Below are 15,907 nucleotides of genomic sequence, written 5' to 3' on the forward strand. Positions count from 1 at the left end.
GGTTTAGCTTGCCTGGATATTGGTCGTTGTCGATCACGTGGGTTAACGACACGTTTATGGTCTCAGTCGTCTGCTAGCCTAGTAGCGTGTAAGTTCGTTAATTTTACGAAATAATTATGAGACGTATAATTAACTATTAATTATGGTAATCCCGGTTGTTTTTATTATATTATTATAAATCTGTGATTTGAGAAAAATAAACTACGAAAGCATTAACTGTCAGTCGCTCCCATAAAAGGTGAGATATATTTTTGTTATATTTATGAACCAAGGCTTAGAAGAAGAAACTGGAAAATAGTTGAAAACTTCAAATTAAGCCAAGAATCCTTGTTCGAATGTGCTATTAAGAAAAGAAAGCAAGTTTATAACACAATGGCTCCGATACCTACCAAGAAAATATTTCAAACTCCTTCTGAACCTATTGTCGAAAGTATTCAAGCAACTGCAATAGTGGTTATTCATCCTGGCTCTATGTTTTTGAGAATAGGACGCCCCTCTGATCCATTCCCCACAACTATACCTCATGTTATAGCTAGAAGGTGTAAAGCTGGCTTTAAACCCCAAGTTGGGGAGTATCTAGTTTCCAAAATAAACATAACTAGAGAAGCTTCAGAAAAGGTTGCGGAAACTTTACGTTCAACCCAACGTTTACTCTCATCTTGTCTAACTTCGGATGGAACTATTAGATACGTTGGTTCTCCTGAAAAAATATATGACTTTAATGAGAAATCCAAGCCTATAATTGATCAGACTTCTACAGTGCCTCCTTTTACCTCAACATCACCTGATGATGATATATTAGTTGGAGATGATGCTCTTAATATAGCTGATGGAGATAAATTCCACATTAATTGGCCAATCAGAAGAGGCAAATTAAACATTAGAAAAGGACCCGGTGGTTCAATCACGGCTGTATTAGCTGACATTGAAAAGATATGGGAAACTGCCATAGAAAAATTCTTGGATATACCTTTAAAAGATTTAAGTCACTACAGAGCTGTTTTGGTTGTGCCTGATGTTTATGAAAGACTTCACGTCAAGGAATTAGTAAATTTGCTCATAAACAACTTAAAATTTGGAGGTTGTTTTGTACATATCGAGACTGTTTGCGCTACTTTTGGGGCTGGCTTGAGTTACGCAGTTGTCATTGATGTAGGTGATCAGAAAACTTCAGTCTCGTGTGTTGAAGATGGTATATCTCATAGAAATACTCGATTATGTATGGAATATGGCGGAAGTGACTTAACACAGTTCTTCTACTATCTGTTGACTCGAAACTATTTCCCTCACCAAAGCTGTGACCCAAAAAACCAAGCTGATGCCATACTTTTAAGGGAGTTGAAGGAAAAATTTTGTCACGTTAATTTGGATATTTGTGGTCAGCATGAAAGGAGTTTTACCATCAAACAACCAGGGAAACCCATCATTAGTTACTCAATAATGCTAGGGGATGATTGTTTATTAGCGCCTTTGGCTCTTTTCACTCCGGATATACTAGCCTTGACTGGTGCGAAGAAAACTACCACTTTAAAATTGAACGAAGGAGACCCTGAAGATCCCCATGATGAAAATTTCTTAATTCAAACACAAAGACGCGGTGTCAAAGAACCCTCTGATTCTGGCCCTCAAAATTCAGAGTTTGGGTCGCAGATGAGTCTCGGTGTAGATGATTGTAATCAGGGTGGATTGGATGAAGATTTGGATGTGACTTCTGAAGGACCAACTATTACTCCTAGTCTAACAACCCACGAATCGGAAATTCAATGTAATCAGCTCTATGGTGTGGACCAAGCTGTATTGCAAAGTATAGAACGATGCGACTCTGACGAATTGAAAAGGAAAATGTACTCTTGCCTATTAGTTGTTGGAGGAGGAATGAATTTTTCTGGCATTCATACGTGGCTCAGGAATAGACTGGCTGTTCAAACTCCCCTAAATTATAGAGGGGAACAGTTGGATATTGTTGTTAGACCAAAAGATATGGACCCTAGGATTACAGTCTGGAAAGGAGCTTCACTAATATCCATCCTAGACTCAGCCCAAGAGTTATGGATTTCCCAAAAAGAGTGGAAGCGATATGGTGTTAAAATACTACGTGAAAGAGCAGCCTTCACATGGTGAAGTGAAGATCGAAGCCATTCATTTTAGCTTAACGGTCTTGGAAACTTCTTTGTGTGATTTTTTTTTTGTTTATTTTTGTTTAACTCGTGAAGACTTATTTGAAAACAACTATAAAAACAAACTAGATAATTATAATTTGTGTTTTTGACTGATAGGGGGCCATCATTTTGGAAGAGTTTATATACTAACAATGACAACCTTTTGTGTTTTACCACGTATACGAAGTTTCACCAACACACATCTCAATTTGAAACACTTCACAAACTATTCTACATCAATAATTAAAGAAAATGATTTGGAAAGTTACTCTGAAATTCGTAAAATTAATAAAAAGCGGATGAAAGGCTATCAATCTTGTCACATCATTGACAGTAAAGTCGCAGGTTGTGAAGAATATCTTAATAATGTTGGTTAAATTTATTATAAACTTGGTTTTATGTTCTAAAATATTAGATTTGGTCATTGAGAATTTGAATCTTAGCAAATATACTAATGATACTATCATCATGGAAGCTAATCCTGGTATTTAAAAAGAAATAAATAAAATTTTAAAGGAAACGTTCTGGTAGCGTAACATTATACCAAGAAGTGATATCTAGTTTATTAGGGAAAAGGTATAAATTCGCTACATTTCTAGCTTTATCTCCAGTCCAAACGTATAGTAGGTCCGGAGTTAATCCCCGCCTCAAAATTACAACCAGCATCTCATTGGTTCTTGAAAACTCACGTCAGCGCGACGCGAATGACGAAAATTACGTAATCTCTGACTGAGGAGAGGCGAAATAGCCCGGCCTCCTTTTACGCCCCCCCCCCTTGTATTTTGAAAGGGGGACTGGGACTATGGCGCGCGAATATTTAGGCATCTTATACCTTCTCCTTAGCAAACTAGATATCACTTCTTGATTATACCTTAAAAGAACGGCCTTTTTCTAAATATAAAAGCAAAAATATTAAAAAAATAAATGATCTCTTATTACAAAGTAATCAGCATTTAATTAGTCTTAAAAACGATGACTACTGCGCCGCTGTTGCTTTAATGGCGTCTGCTAAATCGAACCTCTCAGCCTGTGAGAATTCAACCAATCCCACAGGAGTAAGTGGTTCGAGCTAGCAGACGCCACTGAACCAATGGCGGATGGCACAGTTGTCCTCGTTTTTAAGACTAATTAAATGCTAATTAATGTAATAGATAATTGATTCCTTTTATATTTAGAAAAAAAAACAGTTCTTGTAAGGTATAATGTTATGTTAGCTGAACTTTTCCTTTAATAATATTATAAATTTAGATAGAATCTTCTTAATTTATTTTTAGGACCAGGAATTTTAACAGAGAAACTTTTGAAAATCCCTTATTTTAAAAAATTAATTCTGTTTGAACAAAGAAAAGAATTTGTCCCAAAACTAGAAGTGAGCGGAGTTTATATTTATATTTGGTGATTGTTTCTCGCTCCGTTAGTATTTCCAAACTTTGTTATGAATGAGAATGACACTTTCTTAGAGTCTAAATGGAAGCAACGAAGATAGGCTAGTCATCATACCAGAGGAATTCTACATGATTTCTAAACTATTTGCTTCGAGTTTAAGAAGTGAAAATCAAAAAAGTGAAACTCTTAAAATGTTATCTTCTATAGAGTGGAAAGATCCACACGAATGGTCCAATAATAATGGTACTGTTTTTCGAAAATTATTTAGTTAATTATTTTTCTTATATCATCTAGGGGTAGTTATGGTACTTATGATCTAATTTTATTGTAGAACCTTCTCTGAAAGTAATTGGGTTCATTCATCCAGTTAAAGAGGGAAAGTTTTTAAGCTATCTTTGTGCTAAGCTTCCATATTTTGATTCTCTCTTCTCTCATGGTTTTTGCGAATTTTATTTTTTTATCTCCGAAAAGGAATATATGGTAAATTTATCGGCAGAAACCATAAGTTTATAAGATATGTTCCATAAGTATGACGCTTCCTATAGAGTAATGTCAGTTCTACTATGCAAACGTCATACCATAGAGTAGTGTCGGTAGAGGGGGGAGTAGACTGTGTATCCCTCCCTCTAGGCGCGCTTTTGTAAGAGGGGATACTGTACGCGCCTGGTAGAAGGGATGACACTTAGCTAAGAGATAGAAGGGTATGACGTTTGCATACGTAGAACTGACATCTAGCTCTAGCTCAGTGTCATCCCCCCCTACCAGGCGCGTACAGTATCCCCTCTTACAAAAGCGCGCCTAGAGGGAGGGATAAACAGTCTACTCCCCTCTCTACCGACACTACTCTATACTTAGTAATGCTAGAGACCTACTGAGAGCTAGTTCGAGAATGACGCGAGAATTGACTACACGCGGTTTTGCAGTCCATCTTCCCATTTAGTCTGTACTAAGCCTTTGATAGCGCCTCACCAGGCGTCGCTTTGCGAGAATCTATGACGTCGCACCAATACGTCACTTCATAAGAAGCTGTCAGTGACAAACTTTTGGAACATTTCTCATGAACTTATTTATGATGAAACTAATATTAATTTTAATTAATTCTTTTTAATGATATAGTATATGAAATCTAAACCAAAGGAAAAGCCAAATCTTTATACCGGATTGTCAGTGCTTTTTCAACTATTTTTCGATATTGACCTTATAGATAAGGTGCCAAATTCTGCCTTTGAGCCAAAACCATATAGAAAATCATTGACAAGAGCTTTTAACGTAAACTTGTACCAAATTAATATTCATCCTTATGTTTAAAATTAAACCAATGTCGTTCAATTCCTTTATAGTATGACACGAGTATTACTTGTTTTGTAAAGATGGTCCCCAAGGGAAACATAACTAATCTCGTTCCCGAGGGTTATCTCCCTGATTTGTATTATTTTATCAGACAAAATATGGTCAATAGGAATTTGTTTGTTATTGCAAATTTAGAGTAAGATTGACTCGTTTAATTTAAATAATTTATAAATTAAACAATCTAATATTTAAATTCAGAAAATGGATCCCCGATTGCGGTCCGAGACTTATAAAAAATGGATTGCCTATATTCACAAAGTTTGGAGAGCTTTCTCCGCAAGAAATTTTATTCATTTTTAATCAATTTTCATCATGGTCTGAATATGAATTATCCGCTTTTAAATCAGGCATATCTCGTGAAGGATTGTTTCAAGCTCAAGAAGACGATGAAGAAATAAATTAAATAAATCCAAATTCTTAGTTTTTATTCATTTGGTTCGATGTTTCGTTAAAAAATTCAAATTTGGCGGGTCTTTTATTCACTCCTACGAAATATAGATGGCGCTTATAGTATTACCATTGTTTCCGTTGAAATCCCTTCTCAGCTTCCCTCAGGAAGGATCAGGATGCCATATTGGGCTGGAAAGCCGCCAATTGGGCTTCTTCTAAAAAATATTGGCTGGAAATAAACGGGTTGGCTGTTGGCTGGAAATTGGGCTTGTCGGGGTTTTTCTTTGGCTTTTTGTACTTAAAATACCGCAAATAGGCGAAGATCATTAAAATGCCCAAAAAATGACAAATTGTACTGTAAAACAATTTTTGTAGCTTATAATTCGTCAATTTATGGTTAAATAAAGTGGTTTCATTTTGTTTTGGGTTTTAAAAATGGTGTCAGTATGTAATATCAGAAGGGGATAATAGAAGAAGGATGACACTCTGTATCCTCTTAATGCTTTAGTTATGTAACGTCATTCTTCCCAGGCGAGGGATCCCTTTTAGTTTGCTTTCCCGCTCATCGAATTGCAAATGGGCATCGCACCGTAAGGTGAATTCTATAGTTGTTTGGCACTAAATCCCCAGCAATCATCCCACAAACTTCGTCTTGACGTGGGACAAAAATGCACAAGCGCATATGCGTCTTGCCAAATATTTAAACGCTAATAGAGTAATGATGAGGGAACTATTTATCGTGTATGTGATTCGGTTTAGTAACCTTGCTCTAAATGATCCGATGTTGGGAAGAGTGACGTTACACTTACCCCGCTTTGTGGTACACTTCTCTCGAAGAGAAGTATTATATACTTCTGGTAATATGCATTGAAATTTCTAAAAGAAAAACAAATTCCAAATTTTCACGATAAATTTTTGGCTTGTTTTTGGGCTGGATTGTTTAGATCTTAGTCAGTTTTTGGGCTTCTTTTCGAAATTTAGATTGGCGGTTTTTTGGACTTGTTTCCAATTTGATTTTGGCGGGTTGAAGGTTTTCAATCTGGCATCCCTGTTCTCAGGAAGGATCTGCATTCGCGCCCTAGTCTCCCAGAGGCCTGAAAAGTGAAAATAGCAATGTGACATTTTTTTATCGCGTTACGTAGAGATTTACAGTTTTTTTAACAAGTGTTTATGTTCATCGCGTTGGCAGAAACCACATTTGGTAAGTAATAAGCGTTTTATAAAGATTTGTTTGGAAATTCAATTGTATTTATCAAGAAAAATAAAGGACCTAAGATAATAATAACAGTTAAGCCTTGGTCCACTGCCAACATTCTCTAAGCCTATGCTCTTTCGCGCAAATCAAAATGGCCGTCTCCCTCGTATTTTGGAGGGGAGCTTCTCTATTGGTTGGAATGGATCTAGGAGGGAAGACGAGCATTTCATTCTGGGCGAACGCCATTAATTTAATCCTAAAACCTTAACCATTTCGTCAGATTTGCTAGCCCCAATTCCTCTACATTTTTGCAGCTCTCTCTTTTCCTTTGTCGTGTTCAGTTGAAAAACTCGGGCTTTTATCACAGCAGTTGCGAGAGTTTATTGCTTCTAAGTTCCGACACTCTCCGAGTCGCTGTCCAGTTAACGAAACGAAACTGTTAGTTGTCCTCGTCCATCCTCAGTAACGTTACCAATGAGGTTTTCTCGGGTTTTAGAATAAATCTTACTAACTGTAGATAGAATCAAATCATTCATGCTCTAGATAAGTGAGCTATTTGATTAATTTTTATATTACAACTCTTAACGGAAGAACTACTCAATGCAATTTTTTGTTTTCTCGTGTCTTACCAAAGTTGGATCTTGGTAGCCCCCTAACTTATGACGCAATAGTAATTGGGAAATATTTCCAGCTCTAATTTCGTTTTTGTTCCTTCATTTTTCTTAAAATCTAGGCCCATCTCTTTGAGGCTATTTATTTTTAATACCCGTTTCTTCGTGATTGGTTGACAATAGTTGGGTATTTCTTGTAATCCCCAATCATGGAAGAACAAACTTCCAGCGGTGTTGGTGGTGATCCATCGCCAGCCAAAGCTGTTGAAAGTTCAAGTAATACTACTCAGGTAGATGTTATGAAAGAAAAAATGCTTAAGCCATAATGAATTGAAAAGGCTTTTTTTTTAACGTGTGTAGCGCATATTTCTCACGAACTTGATTCAGCTATAAATGATATTTATCGCTTTGTAGAGTAGACAGCTTTCATTGCAAGATGCTTAGGTGTTAATTTTACTTTTCCTTAAATTTAAGAATATCTTGATGGATCAAGATTCGCCATTGTCGAGTTCGGAGAAGGCAAAATCCAAATCAACCTCTAAGGTGACAAAGTTGAAAAATTCGTCAAAAAAGGTTGCGCCTAAGGGTAAAGACAATATCTTCAAGCGGTTATCAATCGCTTCCATAACAAAAGGATCTAGAGCCCCAAAAACTAAGAAAGTTAAAGAAAAATCTGGAAAAACAGCGGAAGGTCATGATGACGATGATGATGATGAAAAACTGGTTATAGATTTTAAACGCGAGGTTGTTGAAACACCCGAAAATGATGATAAAGAAACGCCCAAAAATCATAATAAAAAAGAAAGACCTAAAAATGGTGATAAAGAAACACCCAAGACCCATAATAAAAAAGAAAGACCTAAAAATGGTGATAAAGAAACACCCAAGACCCATAAACCATCATCGGCTAAGAAATGTAAGTAAACTCTTTAATTTTACCATAGGCCTTCCCTTATGGTCAACTTGTTGAAATTGTCCTTCCACGCGTATATTAAGTTGATAAATGTCAGTCAGGGTTCGAATTAAAAAACCCACGGGTTTTATTGGGTTTTACCCACCATAAAAAAGACCACTTAATAAAACCCATCACTAATATCTTAAATTTTTTATGAATTTGAATGCTAAAATAATTTTATTTTAAAGATAGTTTAAAATACTATTTATAGAGTAGTGTCGCTAGAGAGGGGAGTAGACTGTGTATCCCTCCCTCTAGGCGGGCTTTTGTAAGAGGGGATACTGTACGCGCCTGGTAAGGGGGATGACACTGAGCTTTGCATACGTACAACTGACATTACTCTATTGTTTTAACTTAAAAAGTATTATTTAATACTTTAATAGTAATTTTTATGAAACATTTTAACTTTTACCAAGCAGTGACTGCTAAAGATATAAAACATGGTGGGCTGGGATTTTTTTTTTTTTTTTGGATAAAACCCGGTGGGCTGGGTATTTTTTGAATAAAATGCGGTGGACTGGGTGTTTTTTTTTTAAATAAAACCCGGTTGACTGGGAATTTTTTTTAAATAAAACCCGGTTGACTGGGTATTTTTTTTTAATAAAACCCGGTTGACTGGGTATTTTTTTTTTAATAAAACCCGGTTGACTGGGTATTTTTTTTAATAAAACCCGGTTGACTGGGTATTTCTTTTTTAAATAAAACCCGGTGGACTGGGTATTTTTTTTTAATAAAACCCGAGTTTGTATCACTGTATTAAATGTGAATGCATGAGGCATTTAGCGTGGGTTATTGTTGTAATATCAGGTTAGGCGTTACAAACTTTAAACATTAGCATAACATAACTGAATTTTGAAATCCAAAACTTGGGATCTAATTTTTGAGGAAATAATTGGTTTTCTTATATAGCCGCTTCTAAAGAACCCAAACCAAGTGTAGCTAAGAAAGCCGCGTCAGTTGGGTCCAGTTCGCCCGCCTCGGAGCGCTCTGACACTCCCAAGTTAAATAAACCCCGATCTTCTAAGGTAGTTGTGAAATCGGAGAATGGGGTCTTAATACCAGAATCAAAAATCCAACCCTTTTTATACGGTAAGGGAGTAAATTAGTTAAACGTTGCTTGGTGTTAAAAGTTCCTAAATGTGTCATTAAAATAAATATAAAGGTTGGAGAAGGGAGGTTGTCATCAGATCACAAATTGATCCGACTAAGAAGGCGTCTGCTGATATTTATTATTTCACACCTCGAGGCAAAAAACTCGTGAGTTCTTGCATCTTAAGATAACCTCGTTAGTTAGTGAAAGAATGATAAAGTTTTGATATTTTTATTGTAGAGATCAATGCCAGAGGTTATTGCCTATTGTAAGTTTAGTGAGATTAAAGGCGAAGATTTGATACAGTTTTATAAAAATTTAATTTGATGTTACAGTAAGAGAAACCAATGAACCTATCTTGAGTCCGGAAAATTTTACATTTCTGAAGGAGCCAATTTATACCCCTCCAATGGAATTAGTCAGACAGGCTAAGGTACGTGGAGCCAATATCGAAAAACCAACCCCAAAACCAGCAGTTAAGAAAAAGGTTTCGAAACCTCCACCACCACAACCACCACCACCTCCGATTTTGCCCCATCCACCGCCTGATTTGCCAAGTGCACCCGCAACTGCCTTGGATACTGAACCTGATGTACCGATGGCTGAAGGAAATGAAAATAGCACGCCGGTACCAGACCCAGTCCCCGTACTGGGTAAACGTGGGCGAAAAATTAAGAGTAAGAATCCTTTCAAACCTAGAATCATATTAGTTCTGATAGTCTTTTTTTTTTTTTTATTTTGCGCTGTTTAGGCTTACCACCGGATTTCATGAGCCCTGATGATGTTTCTCGTAAAAAAAACACCTCTGCGGTGAAAAATATTTCCACACCTATTAAACCCAGCCCTTTGAAACTATCAGAAACAAACGCTGAGGCTTTGAACAATTCTTCAGACAAAGTAGTTAAAAAAGGTGGTACAAAGCGAAAGCAGCCTCCAAAACCGTTAACGTTAGATCCAAATGATACCTCTGGCAGTCCACCAGCGAAAAAAATGACTATTTTATCTCCCCATCAAATTAAAAAGGTATTTTATATTTATTTATTTATTTATTTGTTCCAATATAATCAGGTGTTAATATTGGGTCAATAAATCTTCATTCTAAATATCTATTTTTATAAATAGGAAGTTTTGAGTGCTTCAGACTCGGAAAAATCTCCAGCGCCACATCGCAGCACGCCTGAAAATCACGTTATGGGTAGCCAATCTCCACAAAAAGATGATGCGTTAGATGGTGGTAAAGCTAGGCCCAAAGTGTGCTTCACTTTTGGGAAACTAAATAAGATACCCGCAGTAGAGAACAATAATAACAACGTAGGCTTGTCAGATAATAATGTTGAGATGAAAAAGAGTCAAGTGATTCCCTTTAAGAAACGAAGAGTGACTAATACCGAGTAATTGTTAAACTTTGTTCTATAAATAATGATAATGGTGACGCATTGGCGAAGAAACTAATTACTGATGTTCTTTGACTAGACCCATAAAAGTTAGTCAAAACGATAGAATGTGTTCATTGACTTGTCCCGGACGTCAAGCTCAACTTCCGATGCTTTCCTGTCACATTTGTTTATGTCTTTTTCATCCCGAATGTGTCGGGTTTTTAAATGGTTTGCCAGTTACTGAAGATTTCAAGTGTCAGGTATTATTCTGTTTTTCACGTTATTCCGTTTATAAAACTTTTTACAATTTTCATGATCCTTTTTAGCGTTGCTTATATCAACCATACCTTAAAACTTCCGAGCCCAAACCACCGGTCCTTACAATATCTAAACCAAATTCTAACCAAGTTAACGATGGAGAATTAGATAGATTAAGTAACATCGCTTCCTCGGATGATGATGAAAATTTCTTGAGGGCGCCTCCTGACTTGGTGCTAGATCAGGAGCAACTGGCAAAAGATCCAGCGGCAAATTTAACAATTGACGATATAACCGCGCGGCCGTTAACAGAGAATGATCTTGCTAACAATAATAATCAGGAAACGAAAGAAAATGGTAACGTCTTACCGCCTCTGGAAACTGTTGGGGAAAGTTCTGAGACAAATGGGAACGAAGGGGGGAGACCCCTAGACAATAACGATAAACCTCCAGTGTTAAACAGCGAAAAGGAAGAAGATAATGATCCGTCACTATCTAATTCTAAAATGGAAAATCCTCCCTGCCTTAACTCTGACCCTGCAACTGCAGAAACTAGTCCTTTAGTCAGTTTGGCATACATGGTATCTTCTTCGGGAAATCTACCCATTCAACATAAGGAAGGATGTCTCGCTTCTATCAATTCAACAGGAGTTCCTTTAAAGATGCCTTTATTAAACGCCCAAGGCCCAATTCCAAATCAAAGGTTGTATCCTCTGAAGAATTTACCCGGAACCAGCAACAACGCGACAACGGCGGAAAGTTTATTAGGTGGCGGCGTAAATAATCAAAAACAGCCTGTTAATTTGTTACCAAACTCTGCCCCAATTGTAGTTGGGACGCAAGTTTTATTCCCTATTACCATTGATCTTCCTGGTATCGCGAAAGGAACTGTTATTTACACTAATAATCCGATACTGAGGTTTTTATTACCATCGAGTTCGTTCTTAGCTTCTTTCATGGCTTCTCCCAGTGTTTCCTCTCAAGGAACAACAGCTTCTCAACCGAATGCTACTGGAAGTAGCGCGAATGAAACTCTGCAAAATAGTAGCAACGTCCTTTCCCAATTTTTACCGGTTGCCCCACCAGTTCAAGTAATTAACGTCAAAGAACATAATCTGTGCGATTTGGCGCTTAAGATCCCCATGAATGACGGACATTTATTTTCCACAAAAGTCATTCTTAAAACCAGTTCCGAAGAACCGAGTGAGGTTCTTCCCACTTTGACAATTGAAAATGGAGCGGAGGTTATTCCCCCATCGACAAATGAAAATGTTGCGGAGGTTGTTCCCTCATTGACAAGTGAAAATGGAGCGGAGGCTTCTGTTGATAAAGAATCCCAACCCCCTACATTGGAAAAATCCGAAACAAAATCATCGGAAAATATTAGTGAGTCTGACGCAACTGTGTCTGAAAATATGCATTTGGACCCGCCGGATATTGATACTGTTGTCAGCATTATGGCTTTGAATGAACCGAGTAAGCCGCGTAATGACAATGATAAAGCGGAAGACGCTTTTAAAAACAATCGAGACAGTGAAGTGACTGAACCTCAAGTTGAGGTGGTAATGAAACCAATTGAAGAGGAAAATTCAACAAAAGAGGAGAGTACAGAGTCGGCTAACTCTCTTAAAGACGTTTCTAGTGAAAAAGAACTTGAGGAAAAGGAGATTAAAACTATTGATAAAGAATCTGAGACTATTTCAACCCCTGTTGATGAGTTTGCCGATATAACTGGTCCAGTTTTGTCACCATCAAACCCATTGTTTGATGATGACGAAATTTATAATCTGGTTGATATTGAATCGAACAATTGGTGGTTGTCGGAATCTGAAAATGAAGATGGTGGGCAAAATGACGAAGGAGAACCGGAATACAGGCCAACTTCGCCCGTTGTTCTATCCAGAGTGGAGCACGATGGTGTTTCTCGCGTTATTTCAACTACATTAGCGAATAGAGGAGCCCAAGTTTTGGGTGATAAGGATTCTTGCGCTCGTGTAGCAAAATATAGACGTCCTGACAGTTATTTTAGGCGTGAACAAGAACATTCTTACTCCATGTGTGATCAAAATCATATTTTTAAAAGGAAAAAAGTTACAACATTGAATCTACCCAAAAACCCTTTTCACGTTATTCAGTCCTCTTCCGAGACACTTACTATGATTCTTGAGTATTTAAACATTCCTGATCTTTTAAAGTAAGTTTTTATTTTATTTAAGTCATTTTCGCGCTGGTAAAAAATTTACGACTCTTCACCATTGTTCAGTGCTAGACTAGTTTGCAAAACTTGGAAGAATCTTGCCAGCCAAAGCCATTTGGTAAAATTAGTTGTGTTTTTCTATATCTGGATTTGTAGTTGTATTTACCGGTAATTGTTTTTAGTGGTCAACTGTAAAGTTAAAAGGAGTAAAGATATTAGACTGGAAATTGTGTACCATGGCTTTGGAGCAAAATAGTACGTCACTTTTGGACTTGAGGGGAGTAATCCAGAGACCGGACCAGTGGAGTGATTTTCTGTCCAACATTTATCGTTTGAGTAAAGTTCAAGGAATCGTTTTTGGTGAAGTACCATCAACTGTCATATCCAGCGTCGTAAATGGACTCCCTGATCTTATGTGCTTAGAAGCTGAAGAGATTGTCAATAATAAGTAATGAAAATTGAATTTTAATTTATCCTTTTTCTTCGTAACAACTTGTATTTTTGCGTAATTATAACAGAGAAATCGTCAACATGGATCCTGGCGTGCTAGCTCAACTCCAGCAGATGAATATTTTAAGAGTTAGAGCTCCTTATGGCATGCAAGTCCCGGAGGATAAACTATTCGGTGGATTGCTCTTATTGGGAAAACTAACTAACCTTACTCATCTAGTAATAAAATTATTTCATTTTTAATTGACAATGATGCGAGTAATTGGTAAAAATTCCTTCTGTTTTGTTTTAAAGTCACTAACTAGTTTAAGAAAACTGGAAAATGACGATGTCCTGTTCATAGACAACTTGCCCAATTTACAAGTTCTTGAAATAGGACAGTGTAGAATGTGGAGTGAAGTGGCTTATCATCGATTAGGACGTTTACGACATTTGAGAAGGCTTAGATTAGAAATGGGTGGCGGCGCTTTCGCTGACCGCGGACTGGCCAATGCGTTAATTCAACTGCCTCGCTTGCAAGATTTGACACTGTTAGCCTACAGGATAACGAGTTCGATGGCCGCTTCTATTAGGAGATTGCGTTATCTTAGGCAACTAACAATTTGGCCTGATATGTCTTCTGAGGTTAGGAAACATATTCTTATAATGGAACCTCTCAGAGGCAAAGGTACTAACTGGATGGATTATTTCCAGGGTGCCATGGTAGTTTACAATACCCTCCAAGCAGTGCGAAACCTAAAGAGGTTGAAAAGCTTTAGTTGGGGCATAATATACCAAGATGACAACTCAACACGCTACAGTAGAAAGCACGGTAAAGGAAAGTATGTTGAAAATGCGGAAGTTGACGAATGGTGGTCGGAAGAATTGCGAAACACCCCCAGGGCAAAAGGCATTAAAATTCCCATGCTCAAAGCCTTCTCAGAATCAACGCCCCCAGAATCAGGTAAGATTATCAACCCTATTTTTCCGCTGTTCGGAGTTTCTTTAAGTATTTTGAAAATTAATGTAAAAGACTCGAGAAATTCTAAAGACGGCGTTGAGGAACACTCGAATGCAGTTCCGTCTATCGCCACAACCCCTGGTGGAAGTTCCATTCCAGGAATGGAACAAGGTCTAATTGGTGTTGGACACTTAAGACAAAAACTTCAAAAATCACTTCCCGAAAGTGAAATTTACGTTTATCAAGTGCCAGAATCCTTGCTGAGCCGAGTGTACGGAAGCAGTTTTAATGTGGTGAGTGCCGTTTCACGAACGAGTAACGTGACTTCCGAGAGTAGTAGTAGTGCGAGTGCCACTACGTTACCGAATGATTGTAACAACGCCCTTCCCCCAAGGTAGGGGAAGGTAGAAACTTGTTTTGTATAGCCAGTTTATTAGAATCACACTGTGCGATATTCCTCATCCCCTGTATAATAAAAACCACCTACATTTGTTTGTTTTTTTTTTCTCCAAATAAGTAAATACAAAAAGAAGTGGAAATATTAACGTTAACGAGTTTTCAGTTGTAAAACCACTTTTTTGTCTCCCTTTTTTCACCGGTTCAGTACTTTTTAACTAATGTTTTCCAGATTTTTGTTTTATAAAGCTGTATTACCTCGTTTTACTTACTTCAAACGATCATTTCGTGTGTGTAGAAAATCCTTTGCATAAGTTAAGAAACTTTCTACTGAATTTTTTCTCCGATTTGTTTGATATGATAAGTTAAAATTGTTAAATATTATGAAACCGCTTTTCCGATTGAATTGTAACATAAGTTTGTTACCTGTATTAGTTTTTTAACTGTTGCCTTCTGAATAAGAATTCTTATTTCATAGGAAACGTTTTAACGTAATACGTTCACGTGAAATGTTTAAATTAATACTTCCCTTACGATCATTCTCCTTTCGCAAGTGATTTGTATTTTTTTTTTCCCAGGGAGAAGGTAATAATAATTTAATAGTATAAAATTAAGAGTTATAGTTTCTCGAACAAGCTTGTTTTGAGGAACACGATATCAGTTGCCAAGTAGCGTACTGAATCGAACACTGTAAATATTTCTTTTTTGAGCTATCCTCTTCCTCCTTAAACCAAATACTTTGAAAAAAAAAAAAAAAACACTTCTTCATATTGATTTTTGTAAATAAAACCAAACCAAAACGGATGGTTTAAAAAAAAAAGTTATACTCCATCAACAAAATCGTCAAAATGTCACACTTTTTTGGTTAAGCACATAACGAGTTTTTAAACTTATAAAAAAAATATATAAATAATGGAGAATGAGATGAGAAAACTCCGACGTAATGTTTTAAAGAAACCAAGAAAAGGTAGTTTTAAGAAAAGAAAAAAGTAACCACCATATGAAGTTTTCAGATTAATAACGATGGAAAACAAGTGTGGTGATTAAAATTAAAATTAAGTAATAAGTAGTTTATTTTTTTTTTTTCGTGTATAAAGCATTTTTTAATTAAAAAATTTTATGTAGTTGAAGTTTAAAGGAAGTGGAATTTTTTG

The 15,907-nt window shown here is 36.8% G+C and overlaps 3 protein-coding genes across 6 annotated transcripts; all 3 read left to right on the forward strand.

Annotated features, from left to right (window-relative positions):
• Nucleotides 1-49: 49 nt before the first annotated feature.
• On the forward strand, nt 50-5,309 carry mtTFB2 (mitochondrial transcription factor B2). Its single transcript, XM_089838107.1, has 9 exons — nt 50-238; nt 2,277-2,504; nt 2,575-2,643; nt 3,434-3,528; nt 3,620-3,788; nt 3,877-4,025; nt 4,662-4,814; nt 4,886-5,031; nt 5,094-5,309. The coding sequence occupies exons 2-9, from the start codon at nt 2,312-2,314 to the stop codon at nt 5,296-5,298; spliced, it is 1,179 nt and encodes a 392-aa protein (XP_089694233.1). The 5' UTR covers nt 50-238; nt 2,277-2,311; the 3' UTR covers nt 5,299-5,309.
• Arp8 (Actin-related protein 8) lies at nt 238-2,121 on the forward strand. The gene has a single exon (XM_089838033.1). It carries the CDS (start codon nt 373-375, stop codon nt 2,119-2,121), a length of 1,749 nt encoding a protein of 582 aa, XP_089694159.1. The 5' UTR covers nt 238-372.
• A 1,020-nt stretch (nt 5,310-6,329) lies between the features above and the next one.
• LOC149717342 (uncharacterized) lies at nt 6,330-15,890 on the forward strand. 4 transcript variants are annotated; one of them, XM_089837894.1, is made up of 17 exons: nt 6,340-6,486; nt 7,214-7,381; nt 7,566-8,007; nt 8,956-9,135; nt 9,209-9,303; nt 9,377-9,404; nt 9,472-9,813; nt 9,888-10,159; nt 10,259-10,527; nt 10,610-10,772; nt 10,839-12,964; nt 13,034-13,085; nt 13,150-13,415; nt 13,486-13,636; nt 13,712-14,041; nt 14,111-14,360; nt 14,430-15,890. In XM_089837894.1, exons 2-17 carry the CDS (start codon nt 7,301-7,303, stop codon nt 14,753-14,755), a joined length of 5,373 nt encoding a protein of 1,790 aa, XP_089694020.1. In that variant the 5' UTR covers nt 6,340-6,486; nt 7,214-7,300; the 3' UTR covers nt 14,756-15,890. The 4 variants fall into 4 exon arrangements, with proteins under 4 accessions (XP_089694044.1, XP_089694020.1, XP_089694034.1 ...); XM_089837908.1 differs by having other exon boundaries at nt 14,448-15,890; XM_089837903.1 differs by having other exon boundaries at nt 6,356-6,486; nt 7,275-7,381.
• Nucleotides 15,891-15,907: the final 17 nt, after the last annotated feature.

This window comes from Phalangium opilio, unplaced genomic scaffold (genome assembly GCF_054372755.1).
Source record: "Phalangium opilio isolate 3A_F unplaced genomic scaffold, DU_Popi_V2 ptg000003l_1, whole genome shotgun sequence".
NCBI lineage: Eukaryota > Metazoa > Arthropoda > Arachnida > Opiliones > Phalangiidae > Phalangium > Phalangium opilio.

Coding starts and splice junctions, on each gene's coding strand:
- mtTFB2 (XM_089838107.1), top strand. CDS start 2,312: ATGACAACCTTTTGTGTTTTACCACGTATACGAAGTTTCACCAACACA. Junction 3,789..3,876: donor CGAATGGTCCAATAATAATG/GTACTGTTTTTC, acceptor ATTTTATTGTAG/AACCTTCTCTGAAAGTAATT. Junction 5,032..5,093: donor TTTGTTATTGCAAATTTAGA/GTAAGATTGACT, acceptor ATTTAAATTCAG/AAAATGGATCCCCGATTGCG.
- Arp8 (XM_089838033.1), top strand. CDS start 373: ATGGCTCCGATACCTACCAAGAAAATATTTCAAACTCCTTCTGAACCT.
- LOC149717342 (XM_089837894.1), top strand. CDS start 7,301: ATGGAAGAACAAACTTCCAGCGGTGTTGGTGGTGATCCATCGCCAGCC. Junction 8,008..8,955: donor ACCATCATCGGCTAAGAAAT/GTAAGTAAACTC, acceptor TTTCTTATATAG/CCGCTTCTAAAGAACCCAAA. Junction 13,086..13,149: donor TTGCCAGCCAAAGCCATTTG/GTAAAATTAGTT, acceptor AATTGTTTTTAG/TGGTCAACTGTAAAGTTAAA.